Source organism: Spinacia oleracea, chromosome 6 (genome assembly GCF_020520425.1).
Source record: "Spinacia oleracea cultivar Varoflay chromosome 6, BTI_SOV_V1, whole genome shotgun sequence".
Classification (NCBI taxonomy): domain Eukaryota; kingdom Viridiplantae; phylum Streptophyta; class Magnoliopsida; order Caryophyllales; family Amaranthaceae; genus Spinacia; species Spinacia oleracea.
In genome coordinates, this window is record NC_079492.1 from 150870090 (window position 1) to 150890986 (window position 20897).

A 20897-nucleotide genomic window follows, 5' to 3' on the forward strand; every position below is an offset into this window, starting at 1 on the left:
AATGTTACTAATCAAAAGTCATAATTGAAATGAATAGTACAATTTCTTTTTAAGGTAAAGTGTATATAATCTCCCACTAAGCCACTTATAAGAAAATTAAATGTCAAAATGATTAGATGAAATATTTGTAGGTTCTTTTAGTTTGGCGGTGTTATAACAAAAGCAAGAAAGATGATAATAAAGAACACAGAGATTTTACGTGGTTCACTGACTATGTGTTAGCTACATCCACATGCAGAGGAGATGAAACTTTTATTGATCTTGAGGACTACAGATTACTACAACTAAGTTATGACCTAGAGAGTTCCTATAGTATTATCTAGACAGATGTGGAAAAACCCAAAAAATAGACCCCAAACAGATAACCCTAGGGTACAATAGCAGAAAACCCTAGTGTACAATGCGAGATCTTTGGCCGAGGCGTTCGTTGCAGTAAGGGAGGCATGACCGATTCAAGGCATATTCTAACCGGCGGAAATCACTGTTTGGAAATATCTGAGAAATTTTCCTCCTACTAGGTCAAGAATGTTTTTTTTTCTGTTTTTTTTGTACTCTGTCACTTGAACGTTATATCAGGTTTTCTAATGTTGAATTTTGTTTTTTTTAATAGATTCTAATGTTTATTATTCGTTGAGAACTAGGCAAAACAATACTTGTATAATTTTTTAATGCGAACTAGATTTACCATTATAATTTTTTAATTGAAGACTTTGGCTGGATCTTCCATGTCTTGTTTTGATTTTCTTTGTTTTTTCTTCCAACCATTGACAATTGAACATTAATAATTTCAATAATTTGCTAGATGCTACCAAGTACCCATTACATTAATAATTTCAACAATTTTCTAGACGCATACCAACTTGCTAATATTAGTTCTATTGCGTTCATTTAAATTGCAAAATCATCACAATTGACATGAAAAATCACCAAACACAAACATAAATATGTAGTATCTTTATTGTTAAAGTTCAATCAGTTCCTTAATTGTACATAGTGCACTTAACAAATGATAATGGAAATCAAGCTCCGCCCAGAGAACTAAACAAAATGAAGTATATATGCAAGACGGAAATTAAATGGAGAAGCTTAAAGTGACCCTGTCATCGTGTCCTTGGGAGAACCGCCAGCTTTATCTTAAGAATTACCTGCAATTGTATACTTAATCTTGTTAAATTTCAGGAAAAATTAACAATTAGATTTACTCATTAAGTATCTATTCTTAACTAATGTATGAAGATAATCAAAACAAGTTAAAATCACCCCCAATAATTAATGGTTAAAAACTTAAAAGGTACCACAATACATAGTGTTATACTAATTGTGACAGACTATGAACTAGTCGATCAAAGGCAATCATTAATATATGTAATCTTTGTATATTTAGCAAGTAAATATACCAATTGAGGTTGGCATGAGTGGTTAAGGGTCTCTTGCTCCTTAACCAAAGTCTCGGGTTCGAGTCTTGGGAATGGAAAAAATCTCAACTGGGAGGATGCTGTCCATCGAGGTACCCATGCAAACTCCCACCAGAGATTACCTCGTCGAAGGCGGTGGAAACTCCTCGTAGTAGAACCAAAAAAAAAAAAAGCAAGTAAATATTCTTGTACACGAAAGATTTTGATAAGTTTTTGGGTTGACCGAAAAACAAAAATCATTTGTGAACATAATTTTTGTGGTTACGTTTGGTTCCGTTTTGTAATCTTATGATCATGGGGCCAGGCCGGGCTTGTGTTTGAGCCGAATATTTTGTGTCAAAGACTTGCTATTTTGGGCTTCTTTCCGGGCAGGACAACATAATGGTTTTTCAAAATATTGGGCCATATCGGGCCTAGAGTAACCATGCATTTTTTGGGCCGGGCTACACGTCCACATATGTTCATTACTAATTAAAACTGATTGATAATCTATCTATTACTATATACTAAAAGAGACACCAGGAATGACACGTGTCAATTCCTGGTGCGATTTTTTCCCGCCAAAAAACACTTTTCCAAAAATGAGTATCTGTTTTATTTTATTTTTATTCTCCACCTTTTTTTATATAACTATTTATGTATGGAAACAAATTTTAGTTTATAAATTATGGAAATAATAGATACGACGTAATAATAATTATTCTGAATTTGTAATATTTTAGTCAAATCGCTATGTTAATAATGAGAAAATATATTACTTAATATTTTGGTCAAATTATTATAGCTGCATTTTAAATATGCATATTAGATGAATAAATTTAAACGAGTATGTTAAAAATGTTATAACTATGCAGTAGTTTGGGAGATATTCAGTTAAATATTTAGTGAAAAAAAATATTAAAATCCGTGCTTGCACGGGATATAATCTAGTAGTGGGAAATAGGAATGTTGGTGCTCTCAAGCTTATAAAATGACATTTTCTTTTATTTTTCAATGTAAGACAATTTACGAGTAAGTTAAGACAAATCTAGTACTCTACGCACAGAGAATCATCTACATTTGAAATCAATATGCGAAGAATTGAAGGAAACGAATTACCAGGAGATAATGACATCATTGGAGTTGGGGCAGGGCTTGGCGCTTCACCTTCAATTTTAATGTGAAAGAGAAAATATTGTCAAAAACATAAAGTGAAACATAATACGTAGTACTCCGTAATATAATTCAAATGTTTGTTTCCCTAATAATAATTTATTATATAACCCTTCCCATTTTATAAGTCAAAAAGTTAGTTTTATGCATACATTTTTATTCAGGAAAACAATACTCCGTAGTCCATATAAATATAAAGCCCTTAGAGCCGCAACTAAAGCCCTGTTCTGTTGGACTTATTTTGACCTTATTTCAGACAAAATAAGTTCAGATAAGTTCAGAAAAATTCAGTTAAGGTCAGATAAGTTCAAATAATATAAGTTCAACAAAAATAAGTATTTTCAGACACTTTCACACACAATATTTCAGACAAAATAAGCTTTTTTTCAAATAAAATAAGTTCAGATAAGTTCATTTAAGTTCAGATAATATGAGTTCAGTCAAAATAAATCCTATAGAACGGAGCCTAAGGAGCTCAAAATGGAAATGTTTAAATGTTTAATTCAATGAACACAAATTACACCGGTGTTTTTTATATTAATTCATAATTAATTTGAATTTAGGAAATTTATTGAATGCTTGTTTACAAGCTTAAGGGTTGTATATATCGTTGCTTTTTAAAATAGACAATAGTATTCCAAATACAAGTTTAATTTAGGTGGTTAGTTATTTCAAAATCATTGAAAATCAAATGTCAATCTTGTACATGAATTTGTGATGGTGTAATTTAATTATTTGTGAGTTACCAACAAATTTTATTACTTAATTTGTTTTTTAGTTGTTTTGCAAGTGTAATGGTCTTTAAAGACCTTAATTAGTTGTTTAGTTTGTACGGAGTATTTGGTAACGTTTTTCATGTATGCAAATTAGACCTATGTCAACAAAATTAGCTATTGTCAAAAAAAAAAAAAAAATTAAATTAAATTAAATTAAATAAAAATGAATTTGTTTACTAATAATGGTCAAGTAAATTAAAGTCGGACAAAGAGATAAATAAATGCAGTAGTATTATTACCAAGGCAAAATCTGTCAAGAGCAGGAAGTGAGGTGACGATGCCGCATGTGGTAAAAATCTGGAAAACACTGTTTGCCATAGTCGGAAATTGGTGAAGATATGTGTTCATGTTACAAAAACACGGTGTTTCAGTACTTGCTATTTCTTGAATGAGAGAGCAACAATAGAATTCTGTCACGTTAAATGACCCACTTAATGGATCAAACTGTGGCATCGATCGACTGTTGTTGATGTTATCATTCAAGCAATTCCCGATGTTATCCCAACACCGTCCTAGATCTGGATCGCCTGATCATGGTTTATACACCAAAAAAAGTACGTAAAACCGTGAGGTTACACGTACAATTGTTAACAATAAATCATGACTCGATTGTTGTATACGCGCGTATATGTGCATACTACGTACATAAAGATGGTTGGGTCGGAATTTGGGCCGAGCACACGGGGCATGGGGCTCACGGGCCAGCCGGGCTGAAAAGTTCAAAACAAGTCTCATATCCACGGGCCGTCGTGTCTAAGCCTAGTTTTACTAAATTAAGCGTGCTTTGACGTGCCCGGTCGAGTCGTGCTTGTTTTCAAAAAAAAGCGGCTTATGCCCGTCTAACAACGCATGGCTTCGTGTTCGTATCGGGCCGGGCTTTTTTCGTATCGGTTTGGGCCTTGGGCTGGCCCGGCCTACAACCATCTTTATACGTATGTAGTATACAAAACATGGTTCATCTGTTTTTTAATTGTAACGTTTTTCTTTTAACGTTTGCCAATGAATATTTTATGTTACTGATTAGCAAAGATAAGCTTAACTCATTTGGTAAGAGTCCGCGACCGACTCTTACTTTATAGGTTTGTAGCCCAGAGTTCTTGGGTTACGAACCAATCTCATCAAGTGATGGTGCTTACTGTTTAATTAGGTACTTGTTACAACAGGTTCTGTTCTGATTTTCAGGAACTTATTGTAACAGGTTCAGATTCCTGAAATTTTAACATGGTACGTATTCTATTGTGCTCTCCCTAATACGAAGTACTTCATATAACTAGCTTGAACTTGTAGCAGAAAAGAAAGAGATACCTATTGGCGAAGGAGCTGGAGTTGGACCTTCTTGTGTTGATGAAGGCATGAATTGTATAGACAACAATATTATCACTGCCACCACGTACACCTTCATTTCCATTTGTTCTCCCTTGTATTTGGAAAAAGTGGTTAACTATTGGGATTATGCATACTACGTAGTATATCATATTGGATATTTATAAAGGACAGGGCAAGAACCATTCCACAAAGAATCAAAGATCGAAGCTGTTTATGTTGAATTGAAATTTTCATCCCTATTAAACTATCCAAAATGTGACCTCAAACTAACATACGTGGTAGTTTCCAATGAGGTTAGATGTAAGGACAACGACGTGCAATAGTAAATGCAAAGATAAAATGCATATTCAAAAATCAACACAAGTTGGTGGAGTTGGTGAGAAACTCACCTTCTGACTTGGAAATCATAGGGTTAAGCGGTTAAGTCTCATCAACTGTCGCTTTGGAGTGGCTCAAGTGATGACTGAGCATCTTATTGGCAAAATATGGTTTATACACCCGGGTGCACAATGCTCACTGTGCACCCTGTTTTACAAAGAACATATAGTTCAAATGCAAAGAACATATTGTTCATAGCCAAAGTACATATATATAGCCAATGAACATATAGTTCAAATCAATAGAACATATAGTTTAAATATTTCACTATTACATGTACATTGAAATCGTTCTCAATGTTCATTAGATTTTCAATAAAGGTTCAACAGGGTGCACAATAAACACTGTGCACCCGGGTGTATAATCCAAATTGCGTTTTATTGGAGCTGAGTTATAGAAATGAAAACAGTTTTCATTTTTTTATAACTCTTATCAAAGTGTTTTTTCCTCTACAATTAAAGAAAAGTTTGTTTAAAACATTAAAAGCAATTCTGAAAAAATATCCATTCATTAATAAAAAAACAAGGATTCACCAATGGTTGTTTTTTCCTCTACAATGAAAGAAAAGTTTGTTCTAAAAAATAAAAGAAATTCCGAAAAAATATTCATTCATTAATCAAAAACAAGGATTCGCCAATGGTGATGATCTCTTGCTTGACTTCGTAGTCATTGCGACATTAATTACTAATTGAGTCCTTAGGGTTTTTTTTTTTTTTTTCTTGACAAGTCTAAGGATGTTAGAATTTTGTGAGGAGAACTTACACACTCAACGAGTTATTAATTGATGAATTCACACTGATAGTTGAATGTATTATTGAAAATTCAATAGTCTATGATTCAATTACGACTAAGTATAAAATCCGGTACATTAAATTTATATTGTTAATTGTACATTCGATGAACATGAGGATTGATTTCAATAACCACATAAGTAGATCATTTTATTATATGTTCTTTGTTTGAACTCAACGTTCTTTTATTTCAAAATATATTACTCCATTCGATTTTGAATTTTTCCTATGTTTTTAGGATCTGCTTTTATATTTATTTATAGACGGGGTGCATAGTAAGCACTGTACACCCGAGTAGGCAAGTACATAACAACAATATATATGAGGCTAATCGGTATGGACTATGGTTGCCGAACGACTCAAACTCTCTAGACTTGATCAACTACTGCCCGACCCGCTGGCCAAAAAACACAAAAAGCCTGCACCAATTTTATGGGTTTGGGCATGATTTTTTGTGATAAAGTCCGGCCCGGCCCGAATTTTGATCACCTCTAAAACTCTCGCTACCCCAGAAAAAGAACCCGACCCGTTATATTCCATCCAAGCCCCAACACAAATGTACTCTAGAGTCCAGTCCATTTAAGGGCTTGCAGTTTTAGCCAGATCTAATGTTCTTTTTCGCGCCAGCCCAGCTCATTATCTCCTACAGTTTCTGTAATGTTTTACATAGAAAAACAAGATAAAATCAATCTATCCATCCAGTAACAGATAACTAGATAAGCAAACAGCCATAAATCAGAAGAAACACATCCAGATTCCAGACCATGGCTGCTCTAAGCTTCGGAGTTGCTCACTTACGCTCATTCACCACCAAATCTTTCAAGATTCCATCCACCCCCAAAATTTCATGTGTTTGGGTATTAATTACTCTTCTTTCAATTATTTCTTTCCTAATTTTCTAATTCATGTTTAAAATTTACAGAACTGAATTGAGTCATTTTTTATTTGGGGTGTTTGTATACGATTGGAAAAAGGAAGGATCCAGAAGGTGTATTCAAAACACCAGCACAAACAGGGCATTTTGCAAGACTAGATATGAAGAAAGGGATTGAGAAAGAAGCTGATGCTAAAGATGATTATGAGCGTTATTTGAAGAATGAGAAAGAACGTCGAGAAGCTCTTCGTCAGGTTTTCTTCTACTACTAGTTTACTACATTTTTCAATTTTGATCAATTTAAAATTATTTCAATTTTTGAATTTGGGTTGGATTTTGGATTCAGGCTCGGGTTATTCCGGATACGGACTCAGAGTTGATTGAGTATTTTCTTGATACTGAGGCACAGGAGATTGAGTATGAGATTGCTAGGTTGAGGCCAAGGCAAGTTCTTTTTCATTTCATTATTTGTACAATTTAATTGGTTGTAGATTAAGCTGCATAATTTTAAGTTGGTTATGTTAGTGTACTATTTTAGAATGTTCGGGAAAAGTTTTCAAGCTTCTTAGTAAAGTTTAGAATTTTAATTGAATTGTGATGAAAGAGGATCAAAGTGCCCCAATTAACCTCTTTGAACATCAATTTTTATCATCGTTAATTATAAAGGATTTGGACAATGTAACAACTAATTTCGGAAAGAGGGAGTGACTTTGATAGATGCAGGGGATAAGGAATTGATTGATTAGGAACTTTAATTAGCATAACAAGCATAACAAGAACTGTGTTGATACAAGTCACAGATGAGAAGGATAGTTGGTATAGTCAGCTATACTAACATTAAAATAATATTTTACTGTGTTTTATGTAATTGATGCATTTTCTTTTGGTACCATAGTTTGATAGATGAAGGATAGTTATATGTTCTCATTTGGTATCAAACAACATAGTTTGATATTCACAAGTCAAAGACAAATGTTTTTTTTGGTGGGTCAAACTCAATTCATTACCTGGAGTTACCATTTAGCCCTTAGTATAGGATTTAAAGACTATACCGATTATAGTATCAGAAAACCTCATGACAGATAGAAACTTGAATTATTTGGTTATTTTGGCATTGTGATGGCAACACTTTCTCTATGTGAAACAACTTTTCTTAAGGGATCATTATGAGCTCTAACCATTGACCGAAGCTAACTTCTCTATGGAAGATGTTTTATGCTATGGAATAACATCAACTTTTTGAGGAACTTGCAGATTGAATGACGGATTTTTCAAACAATTACAATCTGAATTGGGGCATCTTCGTTTTGCTATGGCGAAAACTGAGGTACTTTTCTAACCTATTTTACCATAAATAACTGATATTTAACATCCAAGTCAAGTAAATTATGATATACTGAGTGCAGGAAATGGAAGACAGGGTGTTTGAGCTCGAGGCATTGCAAAAGGCAATTTTAGAAGGAATTGGTATGTTGTTATTACTTATTATTAACCTCAGATCATTTTTGGACAGGCCTTTAAACATAAACTCATGTGTTTAACTGTTTATGTCGTTTACTGTTATGCAGAAGGATATGATAAAATGCAGAGTGAACTTGTTAAAGCAAAGGAAAGTCTAACCAAGATCTTCACATCCAAGGACGTTAACAAAACTGTATGTACTCTTTTATACATTTTTAAAAGAAACACCTTAATGAAAAACCTCTTATATGTGATTGTTCTTACCACGCAGTTATTGGATATGGTTGAGTTAAATGAGCTGAATATGTCTTTAGTCACACTTCTTGATGAGAACATAGCTAGTGCAAATCGCAGTGATCAGGTTAGTAACTGTAACCGAGTGTTTTCCATGTTAATTAGTATCTGTTAGAATAAGCGAAAATGATAAATGTCACAACTTGTGATCGTGTCACAATGATGATATGGCATGCTTATGTGTCATGATTTAAAAAGAAAACTAAAATATGAGCTGATTCGGATTTTCTGTACAGAAGCAAGCTGCGGAGTACATGGAGAAGCTTCGTGCGTCTGTTCTAAAATATGTAACAGTTTAGATTTTGAGTGATTTGTAAGAGCATTTCTTCTTTGATCATCTAATAATGTAGTGATTCCAGCTGAGCCTTTTTATATGTAAATTCAAAATTTTGTGTAAAGAAATGTTAATATTGATGATATGTTTTCGGGAGCATTCTGAGATAGTGGTAGATCATTCTGCTTTTTAACCATACAGAGTACTCCGTAGAAATTTACATGTTCTGAGGTACTGTTGTAATTAGGATTTACATCTGATCTCGAGTACAAATTTCAGTATGGACTTTGTGGAGTTATGCTAAAGGTCATAATTTAAGATAATAAACAAATTCTTTTCGATCTACTCCCTAGTCTGTGCTAGCTTGATGTTGGAAGTTCTAGTTGGAAAACAAAGAAAAGAGTTGAAAAATGAAAGGAGGGAAAATGTATCACATTGGTAGATTGCCAACTTCTTCCTTTATTTTGGGGGTTGAGTGTATTTTTTGTTGAAGGAAATGGGAACAAGGATCTATGAAATTAATAAATCAAGGATATATATGGTTTGTATGATAAGTAACTTTTTTTTTTTGCAATGTTAGATGATTAAAACGTTGACAGATGCCTAATAAAATTTACAAACTTTTAGGAAAGACGGCCTAACGGCTAGACCACTTTTTATGCACTTAGAATCAATTAGTTATGCACTTTAACTAATTAGTTAACCATTGAAACCAATTAGTTAAGTCTGAAATTTAATTAGTTAAGCAACGAAACCATTTAGTTATGCAACCGAACCAATTAGTTAAGCGTTGAACCAATTAGTTAAACAATGAAATTGATTAGTTAAGCAACAAGTTCAATTAGTTAAGATTTTATGAGTTTAGTTAATAATAAGTTTGTTCAAAAATAATAATTATTCGACTCGTAAATTTAACAATTTGTCTTTATACCTTAACTATTTTGTTATTCAATTAGTATGATTTTATTACTTTTAGTTATGTTTTACACTAATCACTACAAGAATTTGTATCTTTAACGACAACCTAATTACGACGGGTCAAAAATCCCGTCCCAAAAGCCTTTTGCGACGGGGCTAACAACCAAACAATGACGGGAATAACCGTCGCAAATGTCTTTTACGACGGGATTTCTATTAACCACGACCCCTTTTTATGACGGGTTCGCGACAGGAAATCCCGTCGTTAATCAACGATTATTGGCCTTTCGCGACAGGATTTTCCGTCGTTAATAGTACAATTTCTTGTAGTGAATTTAGTTAGTACAAAAAGTGACATTAACCATTATGCGGCCTTACACAAAAGTTATTGGATAAAATTTCACTCTCCTTTTCTCTCCTAGTCACCTTACTCCACGAACATCTTGACTTGATTGTGTAAGCTAGTTTGGTAAAAAAATTATGTTTCCTAAACTCAGAATATGTGCAATAACTATCTTTCTGTAATTTCAAAACTTACTCTTAATAATAATAATATAAAATATAAAAAAAGGGCGTGCAAATTAATTTTTTTTGAGGGAACTGAATTACAGTATATTGATTAACTAGATTTTAGCCGATTTTATTAAATTGTTAAGTTAAAATAAAACTATTAAATTGTTAGATTAGTGTTTGATTTTGAATTAAATTTTATTTTATTTTAGATTAGTGTTTGATTTTGAATTAAATTTTATTTTATTTTAGATTAGTGTTTGATTTTGGATTGAATTTTACTTTTCATTAATTAAAGTGTTTGATTTTGGATTTAGTTGTATGTAATATTAATTAACTAATTAAAATATATGTAACACCTGAATATTCATCTACGTTACACTTGACTTTTTTTAATTCAAAAATATATTAGAAATCTTATTTTCATTGGCCGAAATACGTGGCGCTAAGCAAATATGCATATATATTAGATTACATCATGTACATTAGATTTCTTTTCGTATACTTAGTATTATCAAATTGCAAACGCTCCCCTTTGGCCTTTTCCTTCAAAATTCATCACTTTGTATAATTGAATCTCTCTTCAATTAAAGAACTCAAACTTAGAAGCTTTTCTTGTATCATCGCGATTTTAGGCCTTGTAAGTTGTAAGTAAAAACTCTTTGATTATTCAACTTCAAGTAGATTTTCCTTTCCCCCTTTTATACAAGATTGTCCCATTATTTCTCTAATAAGAATCCAATCAATCAAACTCATTCATATATTTCTAGTTGATATAGATCGAAATCTACTAGGATTATTCTGTTAGGATATTTGATGTATATTATAGACTTCTAGTCATATTAGTGTTCTTAATCCTATAAGAAATTATATTGTAATCCCTATATATTTTATCAATGAAATACACTCACAATTTAAAATAGCTTTTTCAACATTAATAAGGGTGAATTGATTTTCCTTTTGTTGTTCAATTAGTGTGTGCTTTTCAGCCGCAATTTGTTAGATTTGTATGTATGATAAATTACTGAAACTAGGGTTTATTGTTTGCAGGAAAATGGGATTTTTTCCAAAGAAACCACTAAAATTGTTGATGAGTCTTGCCGCATTAGCAATTTTGGGATGTTTGCTTAAGAAACTATTGAAGATGTTTTTGACTCTTGTCGCATTTGCAATTGTGGGATATGGATTTACCCTGTTTTTGAAGTATCCGGATTCCGATCTCTCGTAAGTAACTCCTACGATTCTCAACATCTGTTCCTAAACAAATTGCTCATAATTTTCTACACATTGTTGTGCTTGAATTTATAATATTTGATCCCGTGGAGTATTATCCCATTAATTATGTGTTATGTGCAAATTAGTCCATTAACTTTCAATTGTACCAAATTAATCCCACAATCGTTGTGTATTGTGTAATTAACTCCAATTGTTAATTTGGTGTTTAAATATCACCGGAAAGTATATAATTTGCAGGAAAGAGTAATTGAGTATACAAATGGTTTTGAACGCACAAGGTGTGCAATAAATTTATTATACAATAAGATAATTTTTATCCACTTTTTATAACTTTTACCTATTTTTTTTTAACTTTTAAGATTGTTTTGATTAACTTTTATATTATAAAAACAAAGTTCATAGAAAAACATCACACTACAAGAATTTGTATCTTTAACGACAACCTAATTACGAAGGGTCGAAAATCCCGTCGCAAAAGCCTTTTGCGACGGGGCTAACAACCAAACAATGGCGGGAATAACCGTCGCAAATGTCTTTTACGACGGGTTTACAACAAATTTACGACGGGATTTCTATTAACGACGGCCTCCTTTTATGACGGGTTCGCGACAGGAAATCCCGTCGTTAATCAACGATTATTAGCCTTTCGCGACGGGATTTCCCGTCGTTAATAGTACCATTTCTTGTAGTGTCACTAAAAGGGTTAAATGATTAGCTAATACATTACGGAGTATTAGTAATTTTGAAGAAATATTTTTTATTAAAATAAAAAAATTCACTAAAAGTAAATAATTTTTAAATATATAAAGGTAACCTTTAATCATTTTGCGTTAACTTATCCAGATGTACAATATTTTTTGGGTCCACCATCAATCTTGCTTGTCAAACAAAAAAAGAGAAAAGAAGTTACAATATCTCATATGAGTATTATGTTTGTTAGAGAATTTTAGAGTTCAAATATGTCAATTTATCATTGTTATATAAGATGCTTACCTACTACATATTGTGTTTCTAGTAAGGAATTCCTTTCAATACTCAACTCGGACACATTGGTCTCGGACTCCGGCCATAAGCATTCGATGTTCCCGGACTCCGGCTATAAGCATCACACCATTGACTACAACAAACTACCTTATGCAGAGGTTTGTCTAATAATATTCTAAGATATAAGAATTATTTTTCTTTCGAAAATGATAAAGGTCGTAACATGTGACTTTTAAGCCGTGTGTCACAATGATGACATGTCGAAAATTTTAATATTCTAATTTATTTCCTTCTTTGTATCGACTACCTTATTTACATATTTTTATAGTAAAAATATTGCATTGATAGTGTAAAAATATTCTGATGCCGCATAGCCTATTTAACGCATATATGTACCAATTAAACTCCGACACGTAAAATTACGACAATTAAATATTGTCGCAACTTGCGACCTTTATCATCACCTTTTTTCTTTAACAAAAACTTAGCTTACATATCTTTAATATTGACCAATATCCTTGGTTTATAATTATAATTATGGATTAATTATAGGTTGAGAAAGCCCCTGAAGAATCTGTTGAACAAAAACAGGCTCAAACAAATTTGGATTATGAATTCTCAAAATGGAAGCATGCAGACTGTACCTTTGTAGAGATCGCTAAATCTTTGTTTGGCGATGAAAATGGCTATCAGATGAATACAACCAACTCAAGTCATCGTGATTTGGATTGTGTTAAGAAACTGGTAACCTTTTTTACCACTTATTTCACTCATCAAATGTTATGTATCACTACAAGATATTGTACCATTTCCCCTCGTTAAAGGCAAATAATCGTTGATTAATGACGGGATATCCCGCAAACCCGTCATAAAAGGGGCTGTCGTTAATGGAAAATCCTATCGTTAACCCGTCATAAAAGACATTTGCGATAGTTGTTCCCATATTTGTTGGGTTGTTAGCCCGTCATTATTAGTTTGTCATAAAAGATACAAATTCTTGTAGTGTACCCATCACCATTATTAACCCAGTAGTAGTTGTATACGTACATTTGTTAAGTAAAACATTGATAATTGTATGCAGTATGCGACTTACGAGTCAGTTTGCGGACCAGTGGACCCGTATGTGTTGTACTATTCGATGGCCTTTCTAAATGTATGCGATGCTGGTTTTCTATCAAAATTTAAACGAGTTGCATCTCAAGTGTGTAGCAGCAAGTGTAGTACCAATATTTAATTACAGTAAATGACGCATATTATACTTTGATCTATACACTTTCCGTTTTAATTAGTCCGTTACATAATTTTCTTTACCATTTTAGTCTTTTACTATACTTTATTCTATTTTTGGATATGAAAGATCGAAATTTCTATCCTTTTATCATGTTTCACTTGTCTGTACGTTCAACTCATGTATTTTCTTTAATTTCTCTCAATATTTTTTTTTTGAGTAAAAGAATGAATTTCTTTCTATTCATTTCATCTCAATACGTTATGCCATTATGGTTAGTCTTGGGGTAAGGAAATTCAAATTTCGAAGATATATAGAAAATGATAGAGAACGAGTACAATTCTATCAGGATATATATATTTAATTGTACAATTCTAGTCACGATAGGATTAATAATTGTAACACGGTAAATATGATCAACCTAATACGACTAGAATTTTAGTATTTATATCCTAAAGAGAATCTTATTCTTTATCAAAAAAAAAAAAACAATCAAATCATCAACAATTACAAAATACGGACGGTAATTGATTGATAACACCATAACGGTAAATGGTCATGCATGCAGGGCCGTCAACTAATAGTTCCAAACATGACCTTAGGCAGATGCGTACGTAACAATTTAGTTTCTAGTGATTTGTAAGAGCATTTTCCTTCGATAGATTCAGACTTCTAACACTCGTGGTTTTTTGTTTTAATACTTTCTCCGTTTTTCTTAGATAACATAATTATTTAGGCATGTTAGTTAATGCACACAGCCCCGGCCCTGGGTGCGACGGCCTAGGGCCCGGGATCGAAAAGGGTCCAAAACTAATATGCTTTCAGTTAATGAGCATATGTAAAAAAAACCCGCAATATATAGCACAATCAATCCGTGAGCTCTTTGGTAACTAGGAGCTAAACAAATCAAAATTGTCAAGGGATCGAATCCCCGTGAATGTGAGTCCGCATTATCTCCCTTTTTAATTAATGTAACTTTTTAGGTTTGTTTCATAACTTTAATTCAACAAAAATTAGTATCTAATAAAAATAATTTATATATATTGATATTAGCGTTTAAGAAACCTAAAAAGTGTTAAGAATTTTGTCGTAAAAAAATTAACTTGTCATACTCTTATTAGACAAGCTACAATCAATTTCATTCTCACATTTCTCTTTGTGAAACCTATATATAGAAAAAAGTATTCTTCATCTTTCACTACAAGAATTTGTATCTTTAACGACAACCTAATTACGACGGGTCAAAAATCCCGTCGTAAAAGCCTTTTGCGACGGGGAAAACAACCAAACAATGACGGGAATAACCGTCATAAATGTCTTTTACGATGGGTTTACGATGGATTTACGACGGGATTTCTATTAACGACAGCCCCCTTTTATGACGGGTTCGCGACAGGAAATCCCGTCGTTAATCAATGATTATTGGCCTTTCGCGACGGGATTTTCCGTCGTTAATAGTGCAATTTCTTGTAGTGTTTCTAATAACGACATCATACAAATTAAATAAGAAGAGTGAAAATTTTGTTGCATCTGATTTATATCTACCAAATACTCTGTAAGAAAATGTAACGTAAAAATATAAACAAGCGTATTACTGGAGCCCACATCTCATGTTTTTCCTAGGGCCCACTAAATGTCAGGACCGACCCTGAATGCACGATTACAAATATTTTCCAATACAAAAAATTATACCATTAACGACGGAAAATCCCGTCGCTAAAGGTCAATAATTGTTGATTAATGACGGGATATCCTGTTGTGAACCCGTCATAAAAGGGGGCCGTCATTAATGGAAAATCCCGTCGTTAACCCGTCGTAAAAGACATTTGCGACTGTTGTTCCCGTCTTTGTTTGGTTGTTATCCCCGTCGCAAAAGGCTTTTGCGACGTGATTTTTGACCCGTCGTAATTAGGTTGTCGTTAAAGATACAAATTTTTTGTAGTGTATGGATAAGAAAAAAAATTATAAAAATAGTTCATATTTAAAAAATACTTATTGAAACAAATCTAATAAGATAACAAACCCATTTTTTCTTAAGTATAAATCACAAAATCCATAACCCAATTGTAAGTATTTGTTAGCCGAGTCAACCACTTTTAATTTGGAAGTAGGGATCCGGGAAAAGGTAGGGAGGTATTGATAGATTAAGTGATGTGATGATAGATTTATGTTATCTTCAGTTTGTGATAGAAATCGAGGAGACTTAGGAAACTGAAAACCTACAATGAATAGAATATCTATCTTAATCTTATTTATATATATTACAAATTAAATACAGACATCTGCCCATAAATAATAAGAGTACTCATATATATATTCTTTTCAATTTGACATTAATCAAAAAAAATTGTCCCTTTTTTTGTTTTTTTTTTCTCTTGTATAGTCGTGATTTAATTTCGAACTTGGTAAGTAAAGTCTCTGAAAAATGAGGTTTCTCCTGGAGAAAGCGCTAAATTTGTTGATGACTCTTGCGCCGTTGGTATCGTTGGGATGTTTGTTAACGTTTTTCATGTTGCCAAATACCAGTCCTCTTCCATGGTACGTAGCTCCTCCGTTCTTCACTATGCAATTTGTTTTAAATCAAATCAAGTTCTACCAAAGTTTGTAGGTTTTGGGGAAAAAGTTCATACAAATACTTTTCTAATCAACATTGGTATACTGTCTAGCTATAGAATGAACGAACTACCGTATTGCATGCTATGAGTACACATAAATAAATTTAAAGGAGTCATTAATTCATCTTGTTTGTTTAATTTGTGTTCAGGTCAAGATTAATATCTATACTAATTTAATATTTTGTTTTTCACGTGTCACTTTCTTGCTTTAAAAAAAATCTTTCTAATACTAATTTCACGTTTTGAAAAAGATACAAAATCTTGCATGACTTTTCATGTATTTTTAAGTACTTTTTATTTTATATTCATAAGATCTTAAATTCTTGATTCATCGATGGTTAATTAGTTCATATTTTTATATCAATGTACACCATCAAATTTGGTAAAATATTTACACTAAAATAATTTGTATCTTTAAAGACAACCTAATTATTACGGACAACCTAATTATTACGGGTCAAAAATCCCGTCGTAAAAAGGCTAACCACCAAACAAAGATGGGAACAACCGTCGAAAATGTCTTTTTAGGACGGGTTAACGACGGGATTTTCAATTAACGACGGCCCTTTTATGACGGGTTCGCGACAGAAAATCTCGTCATTAATCAACTGTTATTGGCCTTTAGCGACGGGATATCCCGTCGTTAATGGTACAATTTTTTCGAAGTGTATGTTAACTCGTGCAATGTACGGGCTAATTATTTGTTATTTCAATTCATAACTATATCTTGATAGAGAAGTGGAGATTAAATATTATACGTACATCCCATCAAGAAAAAATATTATACGTACATACTCAAGACTCTAAAATCCTATAATTTTCTTGTATTATATTCAGTTCGAACCTCTTTTCACTCTACTTGGGCGAAGGAGAAGGAATACTTGATCAATATGAAGCCGACCTTTCCCACTATAAAACCCAGGTTTGTCTAATGTCCTTTTAATTTGTTTCCTTTCACAAAATCTTAACCAATCTTGGAACAGTCCGACTCAAAAACCTATTAAAAAAAAAGTGTATAGTATATAATGGGATTTATACAAACACTACAAAAAAATTGACCATTAGCGACGGGAAATTCCGTTGCTAAAGGCCAATAATCATTGATTAATGACGGGATTTCATGTCACGAATCCGTCATATATAAAAGGGGGCCGTCGTTAACCCGTCGTAAATTATTCCCGTCTTTGTTTGGTTGTTAGCCCCGTCGCAAAAGGCTTTCCCGTCATAAAAGGGTAGTAATTCTTATAATCAATCTAAGAATTTTCTTAGCTCAAACAATAGTATCGATCTCTTTTGACCCTTGAAAATAATAGGACAACCGTTTTTGGTATGGTTTAGTCTGATTTCTTCCTGATATGGTCGTATGGTTTGATTTTTTTATTTTTTTTCTTCTGATCTGGACTGACGTTTTCGATTTTAGCCTGTTAAGAAAATAAGTACAACTATTTGGTAAGAAGTTGATTGTTACAGTGAATGATACTTTAAATATATTTGTATATTGATTATGTTAGTGACCTATAGGTTTACATAGAACGTGAAGGATCTCTTGAAAGAGAACAAGCTCAAAAAGAGTTGGATGACGAGATCTTACATAGAAAGCGCGTGGAATGTACCTTTGTAGAGATCGGAAAATCTTATTTTGGCGATCATGAAGGCCATAAGAAGCTTATGGAAGTTAGAAGACCTCTTGTGGACGATTGGAATTGTTTCAAAGATCTGGTATGTGTTACATTAACGTTATCATCATTTAACAAGGGTGCGCTGTCACTATATTTACCTAATTTTTGCTTATCTAAACTTATCAAAATTTATTTTTTCTAATTATATTAATATTGTTAATTGTGTGTACAGGCTAACACTTATCAGACACATTGTGGACAAATCTCCACATACCATTTCAAATATACGATGGCGTTTGCAAATATATGCAACGATAATAGCTTTTTTGAACCTTCTCAATTTGCTGACATTGCAGCTCGAGTGTGTGGAAAGTGTAATTCATCCCAAATTGTTCACTTTTGACAAAAAATTAACATACCATTAAGGTTTTAAGCTAATGATCAATGGTTAAGATTAAAGGTCTCCTCACAATCACACGTACATATACGAATGTAATTAAGCCAAGTTTGTTGCATACGTCAACAAACGTTATTATTTTTTCATTGATATTCCGTTGTAGTAGACTTTGCATACCCAAAAAATCATCCTATGTGTCAGGGCCGGCTAAAGGGAGGTCCAGGTGGACCTACAGCATCGGGCCACAAAATTTTGGGGGCCCAAAATGAAATTATATTGGTTAAACCCCCAAGAACAAATATTATATATTTAACCACTGCTTTGTTATGCATTATGTAATTTTTGTCTTAGTTGGTAAGGTTTAATAAGTATGGTAGCAAAAACCAGGGTTCGATTCTTTACTACCCCTTTTTTTATTTGTTTTTTTCATTTCCATCAAACCTTTACATCAATTTTCTCAAACCATCACACATAAAACGTTAAACCATATTATTAATTTGACTTTATATTTTATATAAATAAAATAATATTAATATAATAATTATGTGTTTTACATTAAATAATTGCCCGTAAAAATTTAAAGGGGCCCAATATCTGTATTTTAGCACAGGGCCTCCAAATTATCGGAGACGGACCTGCTATGTGTACTTTTTTGGTTTTTATTCATTGTGTTGTGAGACTTGTGACATTATCAGAATCCTGTGCGACTATGCCCAATGTTTGAAATGGGAAGTAATCAACACTCACCTTTTCCTGGAATAATCACAAATCTTTCAAATAATTATCTATATCCACTCATTTTTTCAACTAGTGCCCATTTGCAAAGACGTGTTTTCTCTTTACAGCTCTTATGGGAGCACTTTGCATGATTGGTCCATTTGTTTGGATGGCATGATTTTCAATAACAAAAACCACTTCAGAATCCCCGAAATAAATATCCTTTTTAAAATGATATTTACAGTTACTATTTACAAACATATATATTAAGATAAATGATAAAAAGCGTATAAAAGATAGGTAAATATAATAAAATATGGATAAAGGAAGAGAGAAATGTAAAAATATGAATGAGTATAAATAACGAATAAAGTAAGAGAAATTGAGTGGAAAGTTTTATGTTGTGAGATGGAATAAGTACTAAGAAGGGTAGGAGTACGAAGGACGTACAAAGTTGTACCAGTATCTATTACTATCACAATTAAATAATGATCTTTACCGTTATTATTTGTATAAAATATTAAAACATACGGTAAAATTTAACCTCAAACCTCTCTTAAGCGATATTAAACTACTTATCACTTGAGCTACCTCTTCGTGCTCTACGTTGGTGAAACACTATAAAGAAATTGTTTGAGCCGACAAGCCAAACACTATTTAAGCAATAATATGATATCGAATATCAATTTAAGACCTTTAGATAAAGAAATTGTTTATTTGGTTTGAAACTTTATCGTCTGGACCCAGACTTAATGTCGATGAGCATAATGTTATAATGACGCATCATTTACATGTACATGACATGATATATTCAGCTGTAACTACAAATATTTTTCTTACACAAAAGTAGAGTCATGATAAGTCGATAACTACAAACGTTAGGATTTTAGTGGGCTCTACTTATCAACCACGTACTACTATAGGGATAAAAAAAAAAAAAAAAAAAAAAAAATTAATAAAATAAAAATGCAAAAAGATTAATTTTTTACACCGATGTCGCTTTTTCTATTGGTTGGTACTTGGTATTAGTATAATTTTAATTATAAATAAAGGTCTTGGTTTGAATGGAGTTTGCCTCTTATTATTTTGAACAAGTCTTTGATTGATTAATGAAATCACAATTTTCTCGTCAACAACATGGTTAACTCAAGTATAAATATCAATCTATAGAAAAAATAAGACATAAATAAGATAAATCATAGGATAAAAGATACGTACTCGTACCATAGTGTTCAGTGGCGGATCTAGGAACAATATTTAGTGGGTGCAAAATAAAAAATACAGAATTTAGTGGGATCAAGTAGTTACTTTTATAACTAAATTTGAAGATAATCCTATAAATTATAAAGAGCATTGCCAGAATTTCACAATTTAAGTGGGGTCAATTAACCCCTCTATTTCTTAATTGCATCCGCCAATGATAGTGCTGTCAATGGCGGTTCTTGATCAGGTGTACGTACATAGTGAGCGATGGAACATGGACTCAAATTTCAGAGATATTACAGTTCAACTTAGAGCAAGGGTAAAGGCCTTGTTGTGTAATGTATGAAGTCTTGGGTTTGACTCTTACCGTGTCCGTTATTTCTAAAGCAAAACTTAAATCATTGACCCATCACCCACTCAACCATTCTCTCCAACTTTTTGAGGATCTTATTTTGAAAATTACACAGGGTCTTATATTCATGGCGTTATCGTAGCCCCGACATTGAAGGTCATAACTAGTAAAATACTTACCAATAAAGGCAAAGTAATAAGTTTAAAGAATATATTGAAGATACTCCTACGTACACAGTACACTGATTCACTTTGTTAAAAGAAGACTAATTTAACAAACAACAGTCCACAAAAGAAGCCAAAATAGACAGACAAACCATTCTTTAAAAAAAATGACAGACAAACCAAACTTTTATTTACCTAAAAAGAGTAAAACTA

General features: G+C 32.5%; 4 protein-coding genes across 7 annotated transcripts; 3 read left to right on the plus strand and 1 right to left on the minus strand.

The window, feature by feature from the left end:
• Positions 1-931: 931 nt before the first annotated feature.
• On the minus strand, positions 932-4844 carry LOC110795260 (uncharacterized). Of its 3 annotated transcripts, none has more exons than XR_008923162.1 (5): positions 4649-4844; positions 3583-3650; positions 2514-2561; positions 1398-1557; positions 932-1145 (listed from the first exon to the last, which is right to left on the minus strand). XR_008923162.1 is itself a non-coding variant. In XM_022000269.2 (4 exons), the coding sequence occupies exons 1-4, from the start codon at positions 4749-4751 to the stop codon at positions 1135-1137; spliced, it is 450 nt and encodes a 149-aa protein (XP_021855961.1). In that variant the 5' UTR covers positions 4752-4809; the 3' UTR covers positions 932-1134. The 3 variants fall into 3 exon arrangements, 1 of the variants encoding a protein (XP_021855961.1); XR_008923161.1 differs by having other exon boundaries at positions 3583-3870; positions 4649-4809; XM_022000269.2 differs by lacking the exon at positions 1398-1557 and having other exon boundaries at positions 3583-3870; positions 4649-4809.
• Positions 4845-6507: 1663 nt separating this feature from the next.
• On the plus strand, positions 6508-8910 carry LOC110795229 (uncharacterized). The gene is made up of 8 exons (XM_022000231.2): positions 6508-6695; positions 6817-6966; positions 7059-7156; positions 7967-8039; positions 8119-8179; positions 8281-8366; positions 8445-8534; positions 8704-8910. The coding sequence occupies exons 1-8, from the start codon at positions 6603-6605 to the stop codon at positions 8764-8766; spliced, it is 714 nt and encodes a 237-aa protein (XP_021855923.1). The 5' UTR covers positions 6508-6602; the 3' UTR covers positions 8767-8910.
• Positions 8911-10614: 1704 nt separating this feature from the next.
• On the plus strand, positions 10615-13793 carry LOC130464060 (vacuolar-processing enzyme-like). 2 transcript variants are annotated; one of them, XM_056833442.1, is made up of 5 exons: positions 10615-10809; positions 11220-11393; positions 12421-12547; positions 12942-13133; positions 13471-13793. In XM_056833442.1, exons 2-5 carry the CDS (start codon positions 11224-11226, stop codon positions 13621-13623), a joined length of 642 nt encoding a protein of 213 aa, XP_056689420.1. In that variant the 5' UTR covers positions 10615-10809; positions 11220-11223; the 3' UTR covers positions 13624-13793. The 2 variants fall into 2 exon arrangements, with proteins under 2 accessions (XP_056689420.1, XP_056689419.1); XM_056833441.1 differs by having other exon boundaries at positions 10615-10816; positions 13471-13791.
• A 2014-nt stretch (positions 13794-15807) lies between these two features.
• LOC130464024 (vacuolar-processing enzyme-like) lies at positions 15808-18722 on the plus strand. The gene is made up of 4 exons (XM_056833373.1): positions 15808-16155; positions 17070-17154; positions 17754-17951; positions 18084-18722. The coding sequence occupies exons 1-4, from the start codon at positions 16043-16045 to the stop codon at positions 18252-18254; spliced, it is 567 nt and encodes a 188-aa protein (XP_056689351.1). The 5' UTR covers positions 15808-16042; the 3' UTR covers positions 18255-18722.
• The last annotated feature ends 2175 nt before the right edge of the window (positions 18723-20897 follow it).

Bases quoted from the DNA above. Each gene is read 5' to 3' on its own strand.
- LOC110795260 (XM_022000269.2), bottom strand. From the start codon at position 4,751: ATGGAAATGAAGGTGTACGTGGTGGCAGTGATAATATTGTTGTCTATA. The intron at 3,871-4,648 runs GTATCTCTTTCT...AACCATGATCAG, and splicing joins TCCAGCTCCTTCGCCAATAG to GCGATCCAGATCTAGGACGG. The intron at 2,562-3,582 runs GTAATAATACTA...TTAAAATTGAAG, and splicing joins TCTTGACAGATTTTGCCTTG to GTGAAGCGCCAAGCCCTGCC.
- LOC110795229 (XM_022000231.2), top strand. From the start codon at position 6,603: ATGGCTGCTCTAAGCTTCGGAGTTGCTCACTTACGCTCATTCACCACC. The intron at 6,696-6,816 runs GTATTAATTACT...GGAAAAAGGAAG, and splicing joins CCAAAATTTCATGTGTTTGG to GATCCAGAAGGTGTATTCAA. The intron at 8,040-8,118 runs GTACTTTTCTAA...TACTGAGTGCAG, and splicing joins TTGCTATGGCGAAAACTGAG to GAAATGGAAGACAGGGTGTT.
- LOC130464060 (XM_056833442.1), top strand. From the start codon at position 11,224: ATGGGATTTTTTCCAAAGAAACCACTAAAATTGTTGATGAGTCTTGCC. The intron at 11,394-12,420 runs GTAAGTAACTCC...TTGTGTTTCTAG, and splicing joins TATCCGGATTCCGATCTCTC to TAAGGAATTCCTTTCAATAC. The intron at 12,548-12,941 runs GTTTGTCTAATA...GATTAATTATAG, and splicing joins ACAAACTACCTTATGCAGAG to GTTGAGAAAGCCCCTGAAGA.
- LOC130464024 (XM_056833373.1), top strand. From the start codon at position 16,043: ATGAGGTTTCTCCTGGAGAAAGCGCTAAATTTGTTGATGACTCTTGCG. The intron at 16,156-17,069 runs GTACGTAGCTCC...TATTATATTCAG, and splicing joins AATACCAGTCCTCTTCCATG to TTCGAACCTCTTTTCACTCT. The intron at 17,952-18,083 runs GTATGTGTTACA...TTGTGTGTACAG, and splicing joins GGAATTGTTTCAAAGATCTG to GCTAACACTTATCAGACACA.